We start from the raw sequence: 27,155 nt of genomic DNA, 5'->3' as shown, positions 1-27,155 counted from the left end.
TTTTTTGTATTTTTAGTAGAGACGGGGTTTCACCGTGTTAGCCAGGATGGTCTCGATCTTCTGACCTCGTGATCCGCCCGTCTTGGCCTCCCAAAGTGCTGGGATTACAGGTGTGAGCCACCGCGCCCGGCGGGCTTAGTTCTTTTCGTCTGTGGTGAGGCGTGCTCTTAGTTGTCTTTATATCACTGGTACCTGGAGCATAAGATGGGTCCAGCCAATGCTGACTGAATGAATGAAATATGCCTTTTGCCTACTTCACAATGTCACCTAGGGCACCCTGTGCCAACTTCACAATGTCACCCAAGGCATAACTTTTGACTACTTCACAATGTCACTTTTCACTGACCCCACACAGAAACGGGGACTCCACAGAAACGTAGGAGTGTGTTTAGTGTCAGCCCCTTCTGAATCACTCTCCCGTGGTGGCTCCAGCCAACGAAGAGGAAGCAAAAAGGATAAAAAATCTGAGCTACAGCACATGGATTTAGGTTAAACAGCCTGGGAAGGAGGGGCACGCTAATCGCTGAGGGAAATGGACCCGTGGAGGCCTCTCCAGAAACAGCAGAGGATCCGAGTTGCGTGTAGGCAGGGCACGCATGTCACCCAGGCCCCGGGCGCCTGGTCCGCTGCTGGAGATAAAAGGTCGACCACAGAAGCAGAGGCTAGCAGTGGTGTTGACGTGAACTGATTCGCCCCAGCCTTGGGCCGCAAACTGCCAAGGAAAGCGGCAGGCAGCCTCTGCGTTTCTCATAAGCGCAGCTGGGGAACTTTCCCAGACCGGCCCACGGGTTGCTAGAGGGTCAGACCGAAAGGACCCGCCTTTCCCAGGCGGGGTGGGCCCCAGGCCACCACGTGAAGCGTCCTCGCCCCTCAGAGCCCGGAGCAGGCAGGCCTCATGAAACAGGAAAGTTGAGGACGCCCCACCTCGGAGAGGCGGCGCCCCCGGGTGGACCACGAGCCGCTCTCGCAACTTCTGCCACCGCGGGCCGCCGCGGCCGCCTGATCTCGCAGAGGAAGGTTGTGGCGGTGGAGCGATGACCCGCAGCGGTCCGGGCGGGTGCCCGGGGCTGCCACCGCCGCTGCCGCTTCTGCTGCAGCTGCTGCTGCCGCCGCTGTTGTTGGTCACCGCGGAGTCGCCGAACCCGGCAGGTGAGCAGAGTGCGCCCTGGGCGAGGGGAGCCCGGGAGGCTCCTCGGATTCTGTCCGCGCCAGTGCCCGGCGTCTGGCCGAGCTGACGTCCAGCGGGCGTCTGGTTCCTGGGTGGACGCCGAGAAACGCGCCTCTGACCGGCCGTCTCGCTCCAGCCCTGCGGCCGCGCAGCGAGGGCACTTGAGAAGGGCTTGGAGAGTGCGTCTGCCAACTTTACAAGTTTTGGCCCGAATTCTCGGCCAACAAATCGGTTTGCTCCCGCGCCGATTCTTGGCCCACAGAGCCTGGGCTGGTCCTAAAAACTCCAGCCAATGGGCATCTAAATATATTTATCCAGACTGTAGGGAGATATGGTTCCGGCTTGCCATTTGTTTTGTGTTTTAAAAATTTACAGTGACTTTGGCTTAAAAACACGATTGCACGATTGTCAGTTTGATATGTGCCAGGCAGTGGGCTTAAGGGCCTTCTGGATTTGTTGTTGTTATTGAGACCGAGTCGCGCTCTGTCCGCGAGGCTGGAGTGCAGTGGCTCACTGCAACCTCCGCCTGCCAGGTTCAAGAGATTCTCCTCCCTCAGCCTCCCAAGTAGCTGGGATTACAGGCGTCTGCCACCATGCCCAGCTAATTTGTGCATTGTTAGTAAAGACGAGATTTCACCATGTTGGACAGGCTGGTCTCGAACGCCTGATTCAGGCGATCCGCCTGCTTCAGTCTCCCAAAGTGCTGGGATTACAGGCGTGAGCCACCGCGCCCGGCCGGTTTCTTGTTTTTTGTTTTTTAATATATGTCTCATCATAATCCTAAATAGGATTATATTCCCCATTTTGCAGATGAGAAAACTGAGATTGATCAGAAGTAATTTGCATAAAGATAACACAACAAATAAGACAGAGCTAGGGGATGCCAGAGAGCATTTGCTTAACTACTTCCCTCTTGGAAAAACAGGTTTTATCTCTACAGGTATTCATGCAAATCTACATCCTTTGCAAAAATGAAATGAAATTAAAAAGCTTTGGATTTATGATTTCCATTTCTAAGGAGGCGAAGATTATGAACTATAACTAAGGGACTTGAAAGAATTCTAAAGTAATACTAAGAGAGAATTAATTTTGTTTTATTTCATAATCCCCTTTTCTGTGCTGACCTTGTTCAAGAGTAGGGTGGGGCCTGGGGAGGATGCCCCTTCCTAAATATGGGTACTGATTCTTGTTACACCACCTTCCATCGTCGAGTGCCTTCGTTTTCGAAACTTGTGCAGTTATCACTCTTCGATCTAAAATGTTTCCAGTCTGTGCCAGTCTGTGGGATCAGATGTACCCACAGGCTCCTGACTGGTGATTTTCTGCATTCTTTGCCTAAACTATGGCGGTGGCCTTGGTGCCCACTTCTAGTCTAGGGATACAGCTCATTCAGATGTACCTGGGGGTGGCTTTGGAGGGTCCCAAATATTCCTTTTCTGTTTGTTTTTTTTTTCTTAAAAATTTTATTGGTTTTGTTTTTTTTTTTTTTTTGAGACAGAGTCTCGCTCTGTCGTCCAGGCTTGAGTGCAGTGGCGCGATCTCGGCTCGCTGCAAGCTGCGCCTCCTGGGTTCACACCATTCTCCTGCTTCAGCCTGCCAAATAGCTGGGACTACAGGCACCCGCCACCGCGCTCGGTAATTTTTTTGTATTTTTTAGTAGAGACGGAGTTTCACCATGTTAGCCAGGATGGTCTCGAGCTCCTGACCTCGTGATCTGCCCATCTCGGCCTCCCAAAGTGCTGGGATTAGAGGCGTGAGCCACCCCGCCCGGCCTTCGTTTTCTGTTTTATTTTTGGACGATTGAGATTGTTTTTGTAGGTGGAGGGGGCAGCCTGAGGAGTGAGATAGAGATGTTGGATTTCTGAAGATGAAGCACTGTTTATTCAAGAAGGTACCACCTTGTAAGAAACTGCATCTGAAACAGTTCTTCCAACAGGAAGCTGACTCCATGCTTGGAGGTTCTGGAGCTAAGGCAGAAAGTAAGGACATTTCTGAGGTGAAGTGATCCTGATAGCACCATGCCCAGCAATCTGGAAGGGATTCTTTCTTACATAGGTGTTAAGGATGTCTGGTGATGCCACACTATTTCAGCAGACGAGATCTGTTTCCTTTGTCCTACCCACATTAATCTATTTTCCCTTGAGGCTTTTTGGGTCTCTGCCTTCTACTAGCCTGCGAACAACCGAAGAGTAAAGAACTGGGACTTGCTACCTCTCACTTGTCTTGTGTTCTCTGAAGCACCCAGCTCAGTACCCTGAATTTAGTAGGAATTCAGTAAACACTAAAGGGATTGCATGTCCATCCCCTTGGAATGGATTTTATATCCACTAACATGCATCTATGTATACAAAAACAACTTCTTCAATTTTTAATTTTACTTTTATTTTTATGTTTTTACTATTTTAAAAATTATTTTTATTTTCCTCCCAGGCTGGGTACAGTGGCATGATCTCGGCTCACTGCAACCTCTGCCTCTCTGGTTCAAGCAATTCTCCTGACTCAGCCTCCCAAGTAGCTGGGATTACAGGCACACACCACCATGCCCGTCTAATTTTTATATTTTTTGTAGAGACGGGATTTCAACAGGTTGGCCAGACTAGTCTCGAACTCCTGGCCTCAAGTGATCTGCCCACCTCAGCCTCCCAAAGTGCTGGGATTACAGGTGTGAGCTACCATGCCCGGCCACTTTTAGTTAATTCTTGCATATTCTTCAATTTGTAAAGGTTACTTCATAGTTTTATTATTCCAGAAGTTGACAAATAATTGCACAGTCATTCTAGCCAAATCTTTCAAGCTATGATTTCAGACATACAGTGTTACCTTTATCTTTCCAGACCAAAAGCCCCATAATTGATTTTAGAAGGTCCTTATATAATTTTTTCTAAGTGGTATGTATGGAGAAGTCAGGTGGTCACTAGAGAAATAAATGATACCTTTACCTGGTTCTGAAAAAGTTTAACATCTTGGAAGTCATTCAGTCTCCATAAAGTGATTTGGCAGACCTATGATTGGAGTCAGTTTCAGTTGATCCTTTAACTCTGCAGGCATTCTTACTTAGGGTTGGCTGCTGAGAGACTCGTAAGATGATATGTATATTGGTAAAACTGGTTCAGAATCTGGCCCTCAGTCTTGCAGGGCTAGACTCCAGAAATTCAGTCTTTCTAGTGCTCCATATCTGATCAGAAGTAAGGAAGCTGATTCATCCCGATACACACCCAAGTCTATTCATCAGACTTAGTGTTAATTTTTAGTTAGAAATATAACTGTCAGGCAGACTGGATATTTGTGAGGTCTGCTCTAGGCACTTTCTCACTGTAATCAAACCACATGGGGGTAGATAACATGAGAGATTGTCAGGCTGGAGGCCTGATTTGTCTGTCTTCTGGTAGGCATCATATACATCATATGCTTGAGTCAGCTGAGAGAGTGCCCCTCCACTGCATGGTGCTTGCCTGACATTGCTGGCCCCTGATGTTGGGACACTGCCTTTTCCACATTGCCATGGCTTACCAGTGTCCACTTGAGCATAACAGTTAATACCTTCATCTTGTTGTCAAAAAGTTTAACATCCTGAAATCTTCAGTCTCCAAGGTGATTTGGCAGACCTATGATTGGGGTCAGTTTCAGTTGATCCTTTAACTCTGCAGACATTCTTATTTATTCATTCATTCATTTATTTGGAGATAGGGCCTTGCTCTGTCACCCAGGCTGGAGTGCAGTGGTACGATCATAGCTCATTGCAGCCTCAGAGTAGATGGGACTACAGGTGCACACCACTACATTTGGCTAATTAAAAAAAAAAAATTATTTGTAGAGACAGAGTCTCACTATGTTACCCAGGCTGGCTTCAAACTCTTGCTCGCAAGTGATCCTCCCACAGGTTCATTTCCCAAAGCCCTGGGGTTCAGGCAACAGCCACTGTACCTGGTCTCTGAGGACATTCTTACTTCCCAATTCACTTGACACAAGGCCTCACAGTTGCTCAGTATATTCATTCTTCACACGGAAGCTTTTCATTCTTGGAAGTATAGTATTAGAGAGGTAACAGAATTCCGGAAAGAGGAAATCCTTTGGAACCCTAATGCCTGTGTTTGAATCCTGGCTCCAACACTTGCCATGTGACCTTTAGTCAGTTATTTTCTCTATATGTCCTTCGGTTTCCTCATCTGGAAGATGGGTATTGTAAGTGTCTATCTCATGGGGTTGTTGTGAGAAACAGTGTGCCTGACATGCAGTAAGTGCTATATAATTGAGTGGCCACTGAAGTTGCTTTTCTCTAAAAAGTTATCATGTCTTGATAAGGCAGGCAAGATTGAAGATGATAATCTACATGCTTTGAAGTAATTTTTTTTTTTTTTTTTGAGACAATGTCTTGCTCTGTCGCCTAGGCTAGAGTGCAAAGGCACCATCTTGGCTCACTGCAACCTCCGTCTCCCAGGTTCAAGTGATTCTCGTGGCTCAGCCTCCCGAGTAACTGGGATGCAGGCATGCACCATCATGCCTGGTTGATTTTTGTATTTTTTGTAGAGACGAGGTTTTACCATGTTGCCCAGGTTGGTCTTGAACTCCGGGCCTCAAGTGATTCGCCTGCCTTGGTCTCCCGAAGTGCTGGGATTACAGGTGTGAGTCATCGTGCCCAGTGCCAACTTGAACATTTTCTCGTGCTCTCCCTTTATCAACTTGTTTGCATAATGTACACAAGATAAGTTCCAGAACAAAGTCTGAGGGAACTGCCCAGTTGTCTTTATTATTAAACTTTGTTTCCTCGTCCTTCTGAAAACATAAATTTGGAAGCAAAGCTAAAAATCTTTCTTTTGAGGAAAATTTAAAAGGATCTTCCTTCAGTGTTTCATTGAAGTAAAACAATTTTTTAAAAAAAATTTTCGGGCCAGGCACGGTGGCTCACGCTTGTAATCCCAGCACTTTGGGAGACCGAGGCAGGCAGATCACGAGGTCAGGAGATCGAGACCATCCCGGCTAACATGGTGAAAGCCCGTCTCTACTAAAAATGCAAAAAATTAGCCGGGCGTGGTGGCGGGCGCCTGTAGTCCCAGCTACTCGGGAGGCTGAGGCAGAAGAATGGCATAAACCCGGGAGGCGGAGCTTGCAGTGAGCCGAGATCGCGCCACTGCATTCCTGCTTAGGCAACAGCAAGACTCTGTGTCAAAAAAAAAAAAAAAAATTCTGGTGGTTTCTTTTTATAATATACATATATATACTATGAAACATATGAACTTTTTCTTGAGTGTTCTGACATGCAGAAAATAAATTTTTGCTTTCATACTTCCTTAGACATGAATTTTACATTGTCACTTGTTATCTTTTGCTTTTGTTAGATTTCAAATTATAAGACATTAACTATGGAGATAGCAAAACAAAAGAGGTGGTGATACCCTTCATGGAATGAAACCCAAGGGATTTATTTTCTTCAGCATTTTAAATAATTTTTATGCATTTAGGTTTTGCCTTTTTAAAAACTGGAGTAGGTTCTAGTTTATACAACTTCCATGTTACAATCTTTTGAACATCCAGCTTGAAAATGTGACTAGAAAATGTATTAATAATGTTATTATGTAGCTTCTTTGCACTACTGCAAAACAGGAATTTACTTACTATGGTAAAAAATGAAATAGAGGTAGTGAATTTATGGGGAAATTTTAGCTGCAAACTTGAAACACTGTCTACACAGATAACATATGTTACAGTTTTTTTTTTGTTGTTGTTGTTGTTGTTTTGAGAGGGAGTCTCACTCTTACCCAGGCTGGAGTGCAATGGTGCGATCTCAACTCACTGTGAACTCCGTCTCCTGGGTTCAAGCGATCCTCCTACCTCAGCCTCCCAGGTAGCTGGGATTACAAGCGTGTGCCACCGCACCCAGCTAATTTTTGTATTTTTAAGTAGAGACGGGGTTTCACGATGTTGCACAGGTTGGTCTCAAACTCTTGACCTTAGGTGATCAGCCTGCCTTGGCCTCCAAAGTGCTGGGATTACAGGCATGAGCAACCACACCTGGCCATGTTACAGTCTTCCTAGAGAAAATTGTGTAAGTCTCTTGATTGAGAGAGTTGAAAACAGGATGAGCACTTCACTGAAAGAGATGGGCTGGTTCTAAAATTTGTCCATCTGCCTTGCATAGGCAGTAATAATTTCAGCATAAGGGAGTGTCAAGTTATTCACACCGGTGTTATTCTCTTTGAGGTCATTTTCAAACCTAAGACACCAAAGTTCTAATTCATAATTAGAAATCAAGAATGACTATACTATCAAGTTTATATAACTTGATAAAATCTGTCACCAGGTGTGACTTTCCCAGACAGTGTGAAAGTTTGGGATCCAGGCCAGGCATGGTGGCTCACACCTGTAATCCCAGCACTTTGGGAGGTCAAGGCGGGCAGATCACCTTAGGTCGGGAGTTCGAGACCAGCCTGACCAACGTGGAGAAGCCCCATCTGTACTAAAAATACAAAATTAGCTGGGCATGGTGGCGCATGCCTGTAATCCCAGCTACTCGGGAGGCTGAGGCAGGAGAATCGCTTGAACCTGGGATGCGGAGGTCGCGTCAGCCGAGACCGTGCCATTGCACTCCAGCCTGGGCAACAAGAGCAAAACTCTGTCTCAAAAACAGGAAAGTTTGGGATCCAGGTGGCCACGTAATCCATAGAGCATTGTGCTAGGCCTAAGGGAGTGGATGCAATGAAATGTGAGACTCCACCTCTCATTCGCAAGGAGCTTGTAATCAAATTTTTGGGACCAAGCAGACACAAATACATAACTAATAAGTAATCTAGATGAGGACTGAGCTAAGAGTAGAGAACCAGAATGAGGCAAAGTTGACTTTCTGCTGACAGGGCTTTTGGCAAGAACTCTGATTTCAGCTGCCAGTGACGAACGGGTATGTTTCAACAGGATGAAGGAAAGGGATCATTCCAGATCTAAGCAAATCTCCAGCATTTTTCTGCATTCGTGGATTGTTGTTTTGAAGCTAATTTTTAAAGCTGTGTCCCTTTCTACTTATCTAGTGTGTCCCACACTTCCTGACCCTGTGGCCCACCTCACATCCTCTCACTTGCCTTTTATTTCCACTTCATGCAGATGACCTGAGGGGCCTCATGTCTGCCTCACTGTAGAAATCTCTTACTTTCCACCTCAGGGCGTCTCTGCAATCACAGCCACTTAGTCCTGGAGCACATGCAGACATGGAGTGAGGGAGTTAACACTTACCTAGGGCAACCTTAATCAGATGGGAGCAGGTAGCTGGGTCTTCCCTGCCTGGGATGAAGATTTCCGAGGCTAGTCCCAGTGGGATCGCCCCTGTGTCCACAGTGGAAAGCAGCTCAGAATGCACTCTCAAATCGGTGTTCCTCCCTTTCACTCTCCCAGCCCCTCACTCCTGTTCTCTGGGAGTACTTGCAAAGTAATCCTCCTTCCAGCAGGCACCTTAGCCTCTGATCTCTGGCGAGAGCCAAGGCTTAAACACCTACTTACAATTTTGTTTACTGGAGATTGTTTAATTTACAAATCAGTTATTTCCTTAGTGACACCGATGAAGAGTCAAAACAAATCCAAAAACCAGGCATCAATTTACTGGGAGACCTTTCAAAGAAGGCAAGTGCCATGCCAAGGCACACAGAGGTATACTGAGAGACCAGCTGAGCAGACATCAAAGAGAAAAGCAGTTCAAGGACCAAAACCAGTGAATTTTTAGCTAAACCCAATATGAGTAGATTATTTTCATTATAATTTTTTTCTATTTTCTCTAACATCTTTTGCTTGTTCTATTTCTCATTTCTTTCTCTTTTTTTCCCCTCTGACTTCTGAATATATTAAATAAACATTGCATTGCTTGGAGTTGAAAACTACCTGCTTTTTCATAAATGAGGTGCTAGAAAAATTATTATAGAATCCAAATATGGGAGAGAATAGTTTAAACTACTTTTAAGTATTTTATACATTTTTTTCTTTCTAAGACAGGGTAGGAATTTTTTTCAACTGAAAACAACAAACTCATAGAAAATATTGCCAGTTGCAGTGGATCATGCCTGTAATCCCAGCACTTTGGGAGGCCAAGGCAGGCAGATCACCTGAGGTCCAGAGTTCGAGACCAGCCTGACCAACATGCAGAAACCCCGTCTATACTAAAAATACAAAATTAGCCAGGCGTGGCAGCGCGTGCCTGTAATCCCAGCAACTTGGGAGGCTGAGGCAGAAGAATCGCTTGAACCTGGGAGGCACAGGTTGCAGTGAGCCAAGATCGCACCATTGCACTCCATCTTGGGCAACAAGAGTGAAAACTCTGTCTCAAAAAAAATAATAATAATAAATAAATAAATAAATAAAATATTAATCGGAGTATACAAGTAAATATTAATACAAAAAAATTTAACTATGGTGTTCGAGCTTTTACATAGAAATATAAAAATGATGGCATATTTTCCGTCTTTATTTATAGAAGAAAAATACTTTTTATAAATAACATTCCCATTCATTCAACAGATATTTAATCAAGTGCATTGATTTTGAGGATATTGCTGTTAAAATGTTTGAATTCTGACTTTTCATTTTCGTAACTCTAAAGAAAATATCAACAAATAGCTCCTGCTCTTGGGGCTGGATAGACTTAATCCAAGGTTCTGAGCCATTTAGTAAGTCTCTCACCCAGGCTTGAAAACATAATTAGTTGAGCGATTTCACACTAACTTCTGTGAATGAGTGCTCTGATGAGCTTCCTTTTCTGGGAGGCTTAGGTAGGAGGATCGCTTGAACCCAGGAATTCCAGGCTGTACTGAGCTGTGATTGTGCCACTGCACTCCAGCCTGGGCAACAGAGCGAGACCCCAGCTCGAAAATAAATAAATAAATAAGTAAATAAATGGCTTTCTTTTCATTTAAAGAACACACACAAACTAGATTCGTCAAAGAAACATTATTTTGTCAGGTTTATAGAGTGTTAAGCAGAAATACTCCCCGCTTTCACAGAGCTTGTATAAAACTAGGTTTGCATTAGAATTATGTACTATTTTTCTACCTTTCTCACTATTACTTTGTTCAGACCATTCACCTCTCATCGTGAAGATGTCTTTTAAAAATGGAAAAGTACAATGGTTTAAACTATTACAGGTTTTAAGAAAATCAGAAAATGGCGTGAATACTGGGAGAACCAGAAAGAGTTGAAACTTGGAGAAAACATTGAGGAGTGGAGGACCTCGGCTGGAGTGGAGGGAAGACTCTGATTTTGGGCTTTATTCTCAAAGCACATGCTAAGCTATTGGCAGGACACTTTTCTCACCAACATCTCTTGGGGATTGAGTAAAGGTTTTTTCATGCATGGAGGTACACGAGTGTCAAAAAAGCACATATTTGCAGAAGTTTCTTTTTGTGGTCAGGAAATTAGGTAGGACCAGCAACAGTGAAAACATAGCTCTTGCTTTAGTACTCAGGTTGTCTTGGGCAAGCCCCAAATTACAGCAAAAAGGAGTTGATTGATTGGAAGGTGAAGGCAGGCCTGGGTTGCCTAACGATGAGAAATGCCAAGGTTTTGGAGAAGAAGAAAAAGCTAAAATCATGCTTTGTGGGTAGAAAGAAAAGAGAAGAGACACACCTTCCTTTTTTGTTTTATGGTTCCTGTTTATGACTCTGCTTTTTATGCAAGCAACCACACTTCCTCATTTCCCTACAAGGCTCCCTGGAGGTGAGGGTGGAAGGGAATGTGTGAGAAAAGCTGGGGATATGTGGTCAAAAATAAATTTGGAAAATTTATTGCCTTTGGGTGGAGAAGGGAAGTTTCCGTGGGTGCTGCCTACAATTGTCAAATTGTGGCCGAATGGCTCCATTAACAATCAGACAATTATTTGTCAACTGCAGTTTATTGGCAAATTATTTGACCCTCCCTATTTCTTAATGCCATTACTTCCATTTAGCGATTGTGAAGGCCTGCCATGGTAGTCATTGTATTCAGAAGTAAATTGACTTAGGCCTACTCAGATCATTCCTTAAGAGTTTAATCAGGATTAGTTTCTAAGCCTGACTAAGCCCCAGCCTATCACCGAGCCCCTGGACCACGGTGCCATGATGCTCTAGTATTAAGACTCTACTTTTAGTGCATGTTTGATAGACGGTCTTTTTTTTTTTTTTTGGCTGCATAGTGTTCCATGGTGTATACGTACCACAATTTCTTCATCCAGTCTATCACTGATGGGCATTTAGATTGAGTCCGTGTCTTTGCTATTGTGAATAATGCTGCAATGAACACATGTGTGCAAGTGTCTTTATGACAGAACAATTTATATTCCTTTGGGTATATGCCCAGTAATGGGATTACTGGGTTGAATGGTATTTCTGTTTTTAACTTTTATTTTAAGTTCAGGGATTCATATGTGGGTGTATTATATAGGTAAATGTGTGTCATGGGAGTTGTTGTATGACTTATTTCATCACCCAGATATTAAGCTTAGTACCCATTCGTTATTTTTACTGATCCTCTCCTTCTTCCCTCCACCCTGAAGCAGGCCCCAGTGTCTGTTGTTCTCTTCTATGTTTCCATTAGAAACATAATGAACTAAATGATGTGTCTCTTTGTTTAGCTCCTACTTATAAGTGACAGCATGCAGTATTTGGTTTTCTGTTCCTACGTTAGTTTGCTCAGGATAATGGCCTCCAACTCCATCCATGTTCCTGCAAACACATGATTTATCCTTTTTTATGGCTGCATAGTATTTCACGCTGTATATGTACCACAATTTCTTTATCCAGTCTACCACTGATGGGCATTTAGGTTGATTCCATGTCTTTGCTATTGTGAGTAGTGCTGCAATGAACATACATGTGCATGTGTCTTTATGATAGAACAATTGATATTCCTTTGGGTATATGCCCAGTAATGGGATTACTGGGTTGAATGGTATTTCTGTTTTTAGGTCTTTGAGGAATCATCACAATGGTTGAACTAATTTGCACTCTCACCAACAGTGTATAAGCATTCCTTTTTCTCTGAAACCTCACCAGCACCTGTTATTTTTTGACATTTTAAATGCCATTCTGACTCGTGTGGGATGATATCTCATTGTGGTTTTGATTTGCATTTTGCTAGTTATCAGTGATGTTGAGCTTTTTTTCATATGCTTGTTGGCCACATGCATGTCTTATTTTGAAAAGTGTGATAGACAGTCTTTTTGTTTGTTTGTTTTTTTGAGAGGGAATTTCACTCTTGTTACCCAGGGTGAAGTGCAACAGCACAATCTCAGCTCTCTGCAGCCTCTGCCTCCCAGGTTTACGCGATTCTCCTGCCTCAGCCTCCCAAGTAGCTGGAATTACAGGCATGCGTCATCACACCCAGCTAATTTTGTATTTTTAGTAGAGATGGAATTTCTCCATGTTGGTCAGCCTGGTCTCGAACTCCTGACCTCAGGTGATCCGCCTGCCTCGGCCTCCCAAACTGCTGGGATTACAGTGGTGAGCCACTGCACCCGGCTGATAGGCAATCTTAACATCAAAAAGTAAAATGTTGGCCAGGCGCAGTGGCTCATGCCCGTGAGCAGAACTTTTTGTTTTGTTTTGCTTTTTTTGTTTTTGATACAGAGTTTTGCACTTTTTTGCCCAGGCTGGATTGCAATGGCACAATCTAGGTCCACAGCAACCTCTGCCTTCCGGGTTCAAGGAATTCTCCTGCCTCAGCCTCACGAGTAGCTGGAATTACAGGCGCACACCACCACGCCTGGCTCATTTTGTATTTTTAGTAGAGACGGGGTTTCTCCATGTTGGCCAGGCTGGTCGCAATCCCCTGACCTCAGGTGATCCATCCTCCTTGGCCTCCCAAAGTGCTGGGATTACAGGTGTGAGCCACTGCACCCGGCAGCAGAACTTTTAAGAAATAGAAACTATTGAACATTTTTAGCAGGCCAGCTAACAAAATCAGTTCGCATTTTAGAAATGCTACTCTGGTAGAGAATGAAGAATGGATTAAAGGTCAGAGAAACCTTGAAAAAGTCCTCTTCTATACTTAAACGGCCAGTTGTGTTACCTAAAGTAACATAGAAATGTAGGCATGAAGAGGTGGAGACTGGTGGGAGAGATATTTAGGAGGCTTTTTGATTAAACCTAAGATATCAGAGAGAGAAAGGAAGCCAGGATGGATTCAAATTTCAGGCTGGGAGATCACCGAGAGAGAAAGCATCACGAAGGAGGATATTTCGAATCTCTAGTGCGATGGAGTCATCCGGATTGTGTTATCAAGTGTGCTGTGGGGTGTACAAGATAAAGAGGAACCTATGGGGAGAATGAGGAAAAAGGCAGGCACAGGAGAAGGAGACTGGGGAGGGTGTAGTGTCCCAAAGGCCGTGGGAAGAAAGGGTTTTAAGAATAAGTGGTCACGAATCCAATGCTTTCAGAAGTTCACATGACATTAGGACTCCAGGATTTTGTGAGTGAGCCAGGCAGAAGCCGCGTTGATATCCTGGAGGTGGAGAGCAGACGGCAGCCGGCTGGAGCAAGGGACAAGAGGAGGTAGTGCAGGGCGTGAGTGCATTCCTCTTTCCAAAAGGCGAGGCCTGGAACTGTGCCAGTCGTGTTCACAGCTCTGTCACCAGCACTCAAAACAGTCCCTGATGCAGTGTGGACACTTTAAACTTTGTAATGATTTCATGAAGGCAGTGAGAGATTCCAGCAATAGCTCCACTGGGTCACAGGATCCAGATGGCTTCTGTAGTTGGTTTATTTTTAGCTATGAGACAATGGAGCATGTTAAGTATGCCAAAGGGGGAGAAGCTACTGCCGAGAGAAGGAGCTTTAGGGCACAGGAGCAAGAGGATATAGGATAGAACAAAGTTCCTAAAGAAGGTGGGAGGGTGAGATCCAGAGCATGGGTCGAAGGATGGCGGTGAACCAGAAGCTCTGGAGAGATGGGCGTGATGAGTTCAGGGATTGTGTAGGGATGGACCCACAAAATTATCAGCACCTTACGGAGTCACAGGTGATAGCTTCTACTTGCTTCTACTTTTTTCTGCAAAGAATCTAATGTCATATGACATTAGAAGAATTAAGCAGGAGACATAGGATAAGGAGCCTGAGAATGGTGATGTTTTGTTCCACCTGTTAAGGGGAATGGAAGAAGTTGCTGACTAGGGACAAGAGCCCTATTCTTGTCTGAATTAAGAAGTGGGCGTTGGATGTGAGGGCGGTCTGGCTGCGACATCTGTCACCCCATTGACCACCAGGTTGATCTGGCTGATCTGGCTGGCTGGGCGGTTGTCCCCTTCCTCTCTCACTCCTCCATGTGCGTCCCTCCTGAAGCTGCGTGCTCAGTCAAAGAGGAAGAGCATCCCTGATAGAGGAAGACCGGTCTTCGGTCAAGGGTATACAACTAGCTGAGCTATCCTGCTAGAACCTCCAAACAAGCTCTCAAGAAGTTGGCTTAAGGTCCAGCTCCAGCCCTGCCCAGATTCCCACCCTCTAAGGATGAAGCACTCAGGCTCACCTCTATGATGCTGTAACTACACCCCTACCTTTGACCTTGTTCTTTGTGTTTTGAGCTTATCCCCCTTGATCAAGGTTCCAGTTTTTCCTCACTTGGAATAAGGGCAAACAATAACGGCAGATTTCCCAATTCTAATAGAATGGAAATCTTTAAAAGCAAATGTCTTGAAATTGTTGGATACATAGGAAAAAAAAAGCATCACAGCTCATTTGAATGGCATTTTTATCATTATTCCCTTTTCTTCTAGGAGTCTACTATGCAACTGCATACTGGATGCCTGTTGAAATGACAGTAGAAGTCAAAAATATAATGGACAAGAATGGGGACGCCTATGGCTTTTACAATAACTCTGTGGAAACCACAGGCTGGGGCATCCTGGAGATCAGAGCTGGCTATGGCTCTCAAGCCTTGAGCAATGAGATCACCATGTTTGTGGCTGGCTTTTTGGAGGGTTACCTCACTGCCCCGTAAGTATCCCAGTCATGGTGGGGCCACTGCCAGGCAACCCCTGTCCTTCCCATGTTCCACAGTGACTCTCATCTTCCTGGCATTGCACATTAGAACTGAAGAGTAGCTGGAGTTCTTCACGTGTGTGAGACATTATTACAATTGCATTTTTGCAGCGGTGGGGCATGAGACAGGTTCTTGCTTTGTTGCAAGGCTGGAGTGCGGTGGCGATCATAGCTCACTGCAGCCTTGATCTCCTGGGCTCAAGCAATCCTTCCACCTCTGCCTCCTGAGTAGCTGGGACCACAAGCATGGGCCCAGAATTGCATTTTTTCCTATAATCAGTACCTGCCTAAAAGGAACAAAACCCCCAAGTGTGGCACTCTTTAATTCTCATGGCACTTTTTAAAAATCTTCCTATCCCATGAAACTATTTTATTTTATATATTTTTGCAAAGACAGGGTCTCCTCATGTTGCCCAGGCTGGTCCTAAACTGCTGACCTCAAGCCATCCTCCCATCTTGGCCTCCCATAGTGTTGGAATTACAGGTGTGAGCCACCATACCCAGACATGAAATGATTTTAAAGGACAGCAAAGTCATTTCAGCCTACTAGTCACTTGTTGTCTGGTAGAAAGCAAATGAGAGGTGGGGTCGCTCCTTGAGAACAACGGAGCAGGGAAGATTAATTAAAAATAAACGGTTGGTGCATTTATTTCCAGCCATCTTGAAACAATACCTCCATGTGGGCAGAGATTTTTAAATTGAAATTATAATGAGTCTAAAATAAATGTTTCTTCTAGTTCTACTGTTACTTGATTCTAGTGTCCTTGCCTTGCCTTATAAAAGTAACATGGATGTAATTAATAATAATGCAATCAGGCTACATGCCTTTTAGAGAAGAGGACTTTAAGGAAAATAAAGTTGCAATTTATCTAATCAACTCTCATCCCTCCTTTGATATAAAAAGTGTCTTGATGACTTTGCTTGACTCTTTTATTCTCTGTGACCTAGATTGTTGAGTGCAATTTCACCAAACTTTATTTAGGCTGTTACTGCCTTAGTCATAGTAAGTGAAATGTCAATCTTAATTTACTTTGAGTACTGGAGATTGTATCAGATGTCGAATGACTAGTTGTTGGGCTCTGGTTGCTCTTTTTTAATTCAGACTACAAATTTTTGTTTTTATTTTTATACCCAATTTTTTTACTCTTCCATACAAATCTCCTTAACAGCATACTATTCAATCAATGTATAAAACTTCGTAAACAGAATCAGATTTTTTTAACATGTTTAAAATCATTTTATACAGGTAAAAATCTGAACTTCTCCACATCTTTATCCACTTCTGTTTCCACTGAATTCTGATTGTGTTATTTGAGTCGTGAGTTGGAAGAAACAATTTGAACCACAGTTGTGTGAATATAAATAGGTTAGATTAACTTATGAGTGACATATACAATGGGTTATTAATGGAAACTATGTGATTTGCAGAAAGCAGCTCTAATCTCTGAGAAGGTTCTGAGAGTGCACGTTTCCCTTGGATATTTCTGTTGGTGTTACTCTTAGAGCTCACAGAGATTCACAGGGCTTTGACAAAGGTGGCACTTCTGACATTCTTATGTCTCAGAAAAAAATAAGCTTTAACATCTCATAGCAGCCACTTTTGAAGGTGGCTTTATCATTTCACCTTTACTTTTTATATAAAGCATTGACCTATTCTTACGAGTAACTTTATCCACTAACCAAAAAAGTCTATAGAAAAAGAAGCATTCTAATAATAACTTTTAAAAAACACTTCTGTGTTAGAGTAAAAATTGTTTGTTTGTTTGTTTGTTTGTTTGTTTGTTTTGAGTTACAGTCTCTCTGTGTCGCCCAGGCTGGAGTGTAGTGGTGTAATCTCGGCTCACTGCAACCTCTGCCTCTCGGATTCAAGCAATTCTCGAGCTTCAGCCTCCCTAGTAGCTGGGACTACAGGTGCACGCCACCACAACCAGCTAATTTTTACATTTCCTTGTAGAGATGAGGTTTCACCACATTGGCCAGGCTGGTCTCAAACTCCTGACCTCATGATCCTCCCCCCTTGGCCTCCCAAAGTGCTGGGATTACAGGCATGAACCACTGCGCCAGGCCTGTAGTAAAGTACAAATTTTATTATTTATTTATTTATTTATTTTAAGACAGGGTCTTGCTCTGTTACCAGGCTGGAGTGCAGTGGCGCAATCACGGCTCACTGCAGCCTTGACCTCCTGAGCTCAAGAGATCTTCCTACCTCAGCCTCCACAGTAGTTGAGCCTACAGATGGGAGCCACCACATTCAAATAATTTTTTTTTTTTTCTTTTTTTGAGATGGAGTTTCACTCTTGTTGCCCAGGCTGGAGTGCAATGGCACAATCTCGGTTCACTGCAACCTCCACTTCCCAGGTTCAAGTGATTCTTCTGCCTCAGCCTCCCGAGTAGCTGGGATTACAGGCATGAGCCACCACGCCCGGCTAATTTTGTATTTTTAGTAGAGACGGGGCTTCTCCGTGTTGGTCAGGCTGGTCTCAAACTCCCGACCTCAGATGATCCACCTGCCTTGGCCTCCCAAAGTGCTGGGGTTACAGGCGTGAGCCACCGCGCCCAGCTTAATTTTTTACTTTTAGTAGAGATGAGGTCTCACTGTGTTTCCCAGGCTGGTAATTTTGTTTCTTAAGAAAAGACACTCAGCTACTATTCAGGAACTGTTTTCTTGTTTAATTTGCCTTTTTGCCATGTCCTTTCAAAGAGAAGTTGAGATGTATAAGTCAGCCTTTGAAAATTTTAAAAACAAATAAACAAAAATACTTCCTGCAAATTGTGATGTAGGCTTTGAGGATCTGAGTCTGCCTTCCTTTCACACCAGTAGCAACAGCCCACGGGCGAATGATCAGGAGTGGGGCAGAGATAGCTCTAGAATCTCAAAAACTACATCCTTAAGGAAAAGCTGGGTCACTCTTGCTAGCAACTCTACTGCAGAGAACAACCTCAAAAGAGCTTGTTAGCCATAAGTACAGAGTACAAGAGAGAAAAGCACCCCAGTGACCAGAATAGTCAAAGAAGGCTTGTGGAAGAAGTGAGTTGTAGGCCTGGTGCTTGATAGAAGAGAACTACTAGGTTTGGCTGGGAAGAGGGATAAAGTCATTCCGAGCAGAATGTAATGGAACAGAGTACTGAAAAAAGGCGCTGAGTCTGAAATAAGTTGCATTTACAAGGAGTGAGGAGTGGCCGGGCACGGTGTCTCGTGCCTGTAATCACAACACCTTGGGAGGCCAAGGTGGGAGGATCACCTGAGGTCAGGAGTTCGAGACCAGCCTGGCCAACGTGGCGAAACCCCATCTCTACTAAAAATGTAAAAATTCGTCTGGTGTGGTGGTGTGCATCTGTAATCCCAGCTACTTGGAAGGCTGAGGAAGGAGAATCACTCCAGCCAGGAGGTGGAGGTTGCAGTGAGCTGAGATTGCGCCATTGCACTCCAGTCTGGGCAACAAGAGTGAAACTCCATCTCAGAAAACAAAAACAGAAACAAGGAACGAGGAGTGGAGGCTTCAGTTGAACAATCGAAGGACGGTGGGTTTCAAAAGGCAAATGGGGACCATGTGTGGAAGGCCTTGGATGGAAGTGCTGCCAACAGTCCTTCTCTACTTGGAGCACAGAGTGCCCGAGGTTTCTTAAATATGAAAGATGACCTCTCTGGCGACTCTGTCTAGTGTTTGTGACTGTGGTCCTTTTCCCACCCTTCTCAAAGAGGGGCTTCCCATATATGTGGTACCGAAAGCCTGAGAGGACCTCTGCTCTGCAGAGTCTTTGATTTAGCTCAAAGGCCATCTCAAATGCTGTCTTCTTTTTTTTTTTTTTTTTTGAGACGGAGTCTCGCTCTGTCGCCCAGGCTGGAGTGCAGTGGCGCATCTCGGCTCACTGCAAGCTCCGCCTCCCGGGTTCACGCTATTCTCCTGCCTCAGCCTCCCAAGTAGCTGGGACTACAGGCGCCTGCCACCACACCTGGCTAATTTTTGTATTTTTAGTAGAGACGGGGTTTCACTGTGTTAGCCAAGATGATCTTGATTTCCTGACCTCGTGATCCGCCCGCCTCGGCCTCCCAAAGTGCTGGGATTACAGGCGTGAGCCACCGCGCCCGGCAAATGCTATCTTCTTGAAGCTTTTTAAGATTTCATTCCCACTGGATTAGAGCTCCAGCTCTCTCCTCTACCACCTGTTAGTGCCTTGATGGCCACCCTATTTTGTTAATCTTTATATACCCCAGATGTCTGGCATAGTGCTTTGCTCCCAGCTGTTACTTATTACATGCTAATTAGGTTTAATAGAATTCTAGTGTTCCAGTTCTATTAGAAACAAATTCTAAGTATGAGGTATATTTCCATGTAATGCAGTGTGATGGTAGCAGCCTTGACCAAACTGAAGATTCTTCCTCTGATTTTTAACTCTGTTGGATAGTTCCCTAAGAGTTACAGATTCAGCCTTTGATGTCTCATGAATGATATAAAGGCTGTTAAATAATCACGGATTGATTTTTAATAAAATGAGACATGAACTCTATCTGGAAAGCATGGTGATAAGCGTATGGGGACCTGGTCTCTCTAGTTTTTAATAAAGCAGCTGATCTCTTGTGTTGTTCACGCGGCTGCTGAAACTCCCTCCTCTGGAATTACACAGTTTGAATGAGTCAACTCAGCACGACAAACACTTGTTTTCCTACCTTGTGCCTGGCACTGAGGATAGGAAGAAACGTACGGAGTTTGTTCCTGACTACATTCTTCAAAGGCAACTCCTTTTACTTACATTAATATGTTGAGACAGGCGGCTCACGCCTGTAACCCCGTCTCTACTAAAAAATACAAAAAAATTAGCCAGGCATGGTGGCGGGCGCCTGTAGTCCCAGCTACTCAGGAGGCTGAGGCGGGAGAATGGTATGAACCTGGGAGGTGGAGCTTACAGTGAGCCGAGACCTCGCCACTGCACTCCAGCCTGGGTGACCGAGCGAGACTCCACCTCAAAAAAAAAAATATTTTTTCTTCTTCTTCTTTTTTTCTTTTTTTGAGATGCAGTCTTACCTGTTACCCAGGCTGAGTGCAGTGGCACGATCTCGGCTCACTGCAACCTCCACCTCCCAGGTTCAAGCGATCCTCTACGTTCAGCCTCTTGAGTAGCTGGGATTACAGGCATGCACCACCACTCCCAGCTAATTTTTGTATTTTTAGTAGAGACAGAGTTTCACCATGTTGGCCAGGCTGGTCTGGAACTCCTGACCTCAGGCAATCTGTCTGCCTCAGCCTCCCAAAATGCTGGGATTATAGGCATGAGCCACCGTGCCCGGCCCACTCTCAAAAATTTCTAATGATGTAATTTAAAATTGACCACAATTATTTCTAATTATTCTAATTTTTTGTAATTATTTCTAATTATTTGTAATTTAAAATTGACCACAAAATACCAAAGACGATGATAACCAGCTATTATATGCCATTTACAGTGTGCCAGACTCTGTTCAAAGCATTTGACATACGTTGAGTTATTTAATCCACAATACCGTGAGGTGTGTATCATGATAATCTTCATATTATTCATATGAAAACTTGGGAAGTTAGGTAACTAGCTGAAAATCACGAAGCTTGTGAGTAGGAGCCAGGATTGGAACGGAGGCTATCTAGTCCCAGAGTTTGCATGCGCATGCCCCGCTACCACAGACAAATGGATTCATCGCTGTGGGAAATACTAAAGGAGCCCAATATGGTCTCTGACTCAGGGAGGCCAAACAGGAGAGCGTAGGAGGTAGCACATGACAGGTGCTAAATGATGTGTTATTGCCATGATGCAAAAATATTCTGGGAAAGATGGGTGTGCACATGTCTTTCTGATCTCAACATGTAGAAGAGGTGTTGAAGAGGTAAAGGTGAGCAAAATCTCAGCCAACTTAGCAGGAAACTTACCGACTTTACACACTGCAGGAACTGAAACTAAACCTGACTCATCCATGAGGTTGACACTAGTGTCGTCTCTGTTGAGAATTCAGAAGCATAGAGAAGTTGGAATCCTGCTTTTAGTAAGATATAGCTTAGAAGTAGTGGAGTCAAGCTTTAAACTCAGAGCTCAAAGCCTGAATTCTTTAATGTTACACTGCATTGCTCTGCCACACAGAAGTGTAGGGTCCCAGGCCCAGGGATCAGAGAAGGGCTTCAACCTGAAGAGACTGCAAGAAGATTGTATTCCTTGGAGCTTCTGTGTGTGGCAGGATCAGGTGAGGCCCCCACTTCTCATCTCAAGGTAGAGGTTTCTCTCCCCTTGTACTGAATGTCAGAATCAAAAAGGCTAGTCTCCACACCCAAGAAAAAAAAAAAAAAAAAGCCAGGGGCAGTGGCTCACTCCTGTAATCCCAGCACTTTGGGAGGCTGAGGCGGGCAGATCACCTGAGGTCAGGAGTTCAAAACTGGCCTGACCAACATGGTGAAACCCCATGTCTACTAAAAATACAAAATTAGCTGGGTGTGGTGGCACACGCCTGTAATCCTAGCTACTTGGGAGGCTAAGGCAGTAGAATTGCTTAAACCTCTGTGACAAAAGTTGCAGTGAGCTGAGATCACATCACTGCCCTCCAGCCTGGGTGACAGAGCGAGACTCCATCTAAAAAAAAGAAACCAGAAGAAAAATTTTAATACTTCTGGCTCAGTCACCTTCCTGTATTTCCATCTGTCTTGTCTATGGTTATGTAGTAGACACTCTCAGCAGTGACACTCAAGTCAGGATTAATATTCCTCTGTTTAAGGATTTTCCCATCTAGACAATATTGACATTTTGGGTTGAATTATTCTTCACTGTGGCAAGCTGTTCTGTACCTTGTGGGATCTTCAGCAGCATCTGTGGCCTCTACCCACTAGCTACCAGTGGCACCTTCTCCCTCACTCAGAAATGTCTCCAGAAATGCTCCCTACAGGGAAAAATCAGGCCAGTTGAGAGCCACTGCCTTATCTTGAAACAGACTGAAAAATTTGGGGGATCTGGGACTCTGCGTGGAGCCAGGCAGGGTGCAGTGATGGAAGACTTTGGATAAAAAGTATGAATTTTTTGTTTCTTTACCTGAGTGAACATTGTAAGTGAAGAGCCCACAAGTTATTTGTTTCCAATAAATAAAACTGTTTTCATATAACTCTTTTTTTTTTTTTTGAGATGGAACCTTGCTCTGTTGCCCAGGCTGGAGTGCAGCGTCATGATCTCTGCTCACTGCAACCTCTGCCTCCTGGGTTCAAGCAATTCTTGTGCCTCAACCACCCGAGTGCTGAGGTTATAGGCATATGCCACCATGCCCGGCTTTTTGTATTTTTAGTAGAGACAGGGTTTTGCCATGTTGCCAAAGCTGGTCTTGAACTTCTGATCTCAAGCAATCCACCAGCCTCGGCTTCCCATACTGCTGGGATTGCAGGTGTGAGTCACCGTGCTGGCCTTCATATAACTTATTTTAAGAGCATGAGGCCAGGACAGAGGATCCCTCTCTTGTCACCCACACACTTGTCTAGCTTTAGTGCTGTTCTTGCTCTTGCATTTAGAGGTAGTAGAAGGTAACTAAATGGATCAAAGCAAAGGTATGTGATAGCATAAACTATATGTAAATAATAGTTTAATGTGATGATTCCATTTAATATATATACACAGGTAATTGGAAGAAAAAATTCTCATGAGGTAAAGTTTATTAAATTCCAGTACCACAAAATAAAAAATTTCAAAGGATCATAATCTTGTGTACTTCACCAGCAATAAAACTATTCTCAGATTATTAGTTTCAGTTCCGGAAACTACTAGATAAAGAATATCTAAAGTTTCAAAGTGTTGGAGCCAAATTCCCGTTCTTGGAATCCAGCATGGCCTCCAATTCTAAAGTCCCGACATCAGTGAAAAGCATCAGATAAAAACCAGAATGAGGACTGTAGGTAAACATTCAGTCCAGAGGGTGCAGGGACTTCCTCTTTGCTCTAAACTTACAGCAAATTATAGGGAAAATATGAGAAAGAAAACCTCACAGTAACACAGCTGGGCTCCAGAACAAGATTAAATGTCTCTTCTACCAGAAATTGAACAAAGTGATAAAATATGGATCTACTGGCCCTTGGCCTGAAGCCAGCAGAGGCAGCCACCTGCTGATGGGTGAGGGCCTCAATGCTTTGAGTGAGCTGAGTCAGGGCTGGGAGCCAGAAGTAGCCTTGATGCTTTTAACTGCTTGTAGAAAGGAGGCCACAAAATAGTGTTGGTGATGTAAGTCCTAGCCTATAGATTTATAAGAAACGGTAAGCTTGGGGGTGGGGAGGTGGTGGCAACCAAAAGCCAAATCATTCACATGCTGGTTTAGTTATTTACAAATATCGCTGCAATATTCCATAGGATGGAAGTCCCAAAAAGGCACTGTAAGACCTGGTTCCTAGGACTCAGATGGAGGCATTTGGACAGGGAAAGAGGGAGGGAGAGAGGGAGAGAGACAGAGGGGGGAAAGAAAAATGCCTACACACCAAAGTTCCAAAATCCACAAAGAAATTGAAAGATAGTTAGCAAAATCAACAATGTGAGTATACTCCAGATTAATTTTTAGTATGGTTTCACAAAGACTTTACATTTGCATAGGGTGCTTTAAGTTATAAATGAAAGAAAACTTGGAGAATTTGTTAAACAAGGAGTAAGAAGTAAAAAGACGGATTTTTAAAAAGAGCTTGTTAGAAATGTAAAAGAAAATTATAGAAGTTAAATTTTTAAAAATCTCAATACATAGACAAACCCTGGACTAGATACAATCAGATAAAAAATTCTGAATCGGATATTAGTATTGAGGGATTTATACGATACACAGCCCAAAGAGATAAACGGTAAAACTTATGAAAAAACTGTTATTAGACATAGTAATTAGATTGAGAAACTCTCATATAGACCTATTAGGAGTTTCAGAAAAAGAGACTAGAGGCAATTGCAGATAAGCAATAATTGACAAGGTAATTGCTGAGAATTTATCAAAATGGAAAAAACAGGCCCAGTGCAATGGCTCACTCCTATAATCCCAGTACTTTCGGAGGCTGAGGTGGATGGATCACCTGAGGTCAGGAGTTCAAGATCAGCCTGGCCAACATGGCAAAACCCCATCTCTACTAAAAATACAAAAATTAGTCAGGCATGGTGGCAAACGTCTCTAGTCCCAGCTACTCGGGAGGCTGAGGCAGGAGAATTGCTTGAACTTGGGAAGCGGCGGTTACAGTGAGCCAAGATCACACGGCTGCACTCCAGTCTGGGTGACAGAGCAAGACTGCATCTCAAAAATAACACAAAAAACAAAAAACACAAATCCTTAGTTGGAAGACGCAGCCTTTTAAATTGCTATAATGCAGCGGATGAGACTGCAGACAATTGAAGATAAAGGGAACCATCTTAAAAGCTATTAGAAAGGAAAGACGTTAACTACAAAGGAATCTCAGCTAGGAAGCATATTGCGGATCATCAGCAACAGTGTCAGAAGACATCAAGATACTATCTTAAAAGTATTGAGGAGAAATATCTAACTAGAATGTTATAACCGTTTAAATCATCCAGGAGGAGGGGCAAAATAATAATATGTTCAGATACATAAATTAAAACAGTTTACCACCCAAAGACTTCATTAAACTGTTAGAGGCTATACTTTACCAAGTATAATAGGAGGGAAAGTGTGGTATGTAAGGAACAATCATTAATACAAGAAACAAAAAAAAATTAATACAATTTAATTGTAAAGGTTAAAAAGAAAATATTTTTTGTTTTTTTCCCGAGGTGAAGTCTTGCTCTGTTGCCCAGGCTGTAACGCAATGGCATGATCTTGGCTCACTGCAACCTCCACCTCCCAGGTTTAAACCATTCTGCTGCCTCAGCCTCTGGAGTAGCTGGGATTACAGGTGCATGCCTCCAGGTCCGGCTAATTTTTGTGTGTATGTATTTTTAGTAGAGATGGGGTTTCACCATGTTGGCCAGGCTGTTCTCAAACTCCTGACCTCGTGATCCGCACACCTCGGCCTCCCAAAGTGCTGGGATTACAGGTGTGAACCATTGCGCTCAGCCTAAGAAAATAAATCAAAAAGGTAAAACTAAATCTTTGAACAATAACATGATGGAGGATGTCAATGGGTAGTTAAAATGTGCTAAAATATGCTTTATGTTTAGACGAAGAGAGAAATATAAAACTCATTTAGACTTTATAAGAAAATACTCGTTATATCTTTTTAATGTTAAGAATAAAAATACATTCTATAGGTTTTAAATCAGCAGAACTGAAAAGAAAATAACAGAAGTATTATCTAAACAAAGAAAACATAAAAGAGGGGACGGGGACAAATGAAGGGATAGTAAATGGAAAACAGAAAAGATTATAGAAATAAATCCAAGAGGCTGGGCGCGGTGGCTCACGCCTGTAATCCCAGCACTTTGTGGGGCTGAGGCGGGCGGATCATGAGGTCAGGAGATCGAGACCATCCTGGCTAACTAACACGGTGAAACGCCATCTCTACTAAAATTACAAAAAATTAGTCGGGCGAGGTGGTGGGCGCCTGTAGTACCAGCTACTCGGGAGGCTGAGGCAGGAGAATGGCGTGAACTCGGGAGGCGGAGCTTGCAGTGAGCCAAGATCGCGCCACTGCACTCCAGCCTGGGCGACACAGTGAGACTCCATCTCAAAAAAAAAAAAAAAAGAAAGAAAAAAGAGAAAGAACTCCAAGAATATTAAAATCCCAGTAAATGTAAGTGGATTATTTTAATCAATTAGAAATATTAACTGTACACCATATGAAACATTTTTAATTTTTTTAAGTTTTAAAATAAAGAATTACAAATGCCCAATAATCTTATGAAGAATGGAAATTAAATGGAGGGACTATTTAAAACCTATCAAATTGTTAAAAGTTGAAAAGTCTCACAATATGAAGTGTTGGTAAGGCTGTGGAAGAAGGAGAAGTCTAACGTAGTAAGTAGGGATATAAATTGGTACGATCACTGTGGAGAACAATTTGGCAATATCTAGTTACTTTATAGCTATATAGAATACTTACCCCAACTATTATTCACATGTGTATGTATGTGTGTGTGTGTGTGTGCATGTCCTAGAAGAACATGCAAATGTGTGAAAAAAAAGACATATACAAAAACATTTGAAGTTGCATTATAATAGGAAGAAATAAAAAATCAGTTAAATGTCCATCATGGGAATGCATACATGAATATGGTCATACCATGGAATAGTATCAGCAGTTAAAAAGAATAAATTTAAGTAGCAGATAGCATAGATATTTCTTCAAAAATCATATTGAGATAAATAAGTAAAGAGTGATCAGTATGATCTTTTTTATAGTGTGTTGCGAACATGATAATTCTATGCATTATTTATGGTTAAATGTGTATTTATGGTTAAATATACATTTATGGTTAAATGTATATTTATGGTTACATTATTTATGGTTAAATGTTTAATTGCATATAAACATGCATGGGAATAATCAGATTCAAGACTGAAGTTATTACCTCTTGGGAGAAGGGAAAAGAATTAGCATCAGGAAGTGCACACAGGGGCTTTGACTCTACTCTTTGTTTGATTTTTTAAATATATGTGGCAAATATGGCAAAATATAATAATTTAATAAAGTTGAGTGGTGAATACTTGGGTGTTTTCGATATTCTATCCTTTTCTATATGTTGTAAATATTTCCCAATTTGAAACTGTGCATTTATTAAGGAAAAAAGATAGTAGGGAGAGTTTGTAATTAGGGACATCCTAGTTAGCCAAATGATTGAATAATTTACTGTGATGGAGAAATCCAAGAACAAAAATAGAAATGTGGTAATTTTCATGTATCATTTCAGGCACATGAATGACCACTACACAAACCTTTACCCGCAGCTGATCAGGAAACCTTCCATCATGGATGAAGTGCAGGATTTTATGGAGTACGTATAATAGCTTTTCTCTTTTCGTTGTTTTTAATGCTGCAGGGACTGAATCTGTAATTTCAAGCAGCAATTTTTTCTTTGCCAATTTCTTTTTAAAT

General features: G+C 43.1%; 1 protein-coding gene across 1 annotated transcript in view; it reads left to right on the top strand.

The window, feature by feature from the left end:
* The first annotated feature begins 370 nt into the window (after positions 1 to 370).
* PLBD1 (phospholipase B domain containing 1) overlaps positions 371 to 27,155 on the top strand; it is a 68,001-nt gene continuing 41,216 nt past the window's right edge. Inside the window, exons 1-3 of the mRNA XM_025403756.1 lie at positions 371 to 1,149; positions 14,883 to 15,102; positions 26,971 to 27,054. Of these exons, the coding sequence (XP_025259541.1) occupies positions 1,035 to 1,149; positions 14,883 to 15,102; positions 26,971 to 27,054 (419 nt within the window). The 5' untranslated portion in view covers positions 371 to 1,034. The remainder of the gene's footprint in view (positions 1,150 to 14,882; positions 15,103 to 26,970; positions 27,055 to 27,155) is intronic.

Source organism: Theropithecus gelada, chromosome 11 (assembly GCF_003255815.1).
Source record: "Theropithecus gelada isolate Dixy chromosome 11, Tgel_1.0, whole genome shotgun sequence".
Taxonomy (NCBI): Eukaryota; Metazoa; Chordata; class Mammalia; order Primates; family Cercopithecidae; genus Theropithecus; species Theropithecus gelada.
The sequence above is the reverse complement of the archived record's forward strand: the minus strand, read 5'-3'. Positions and strand labels throughout refer to the sequence as shown.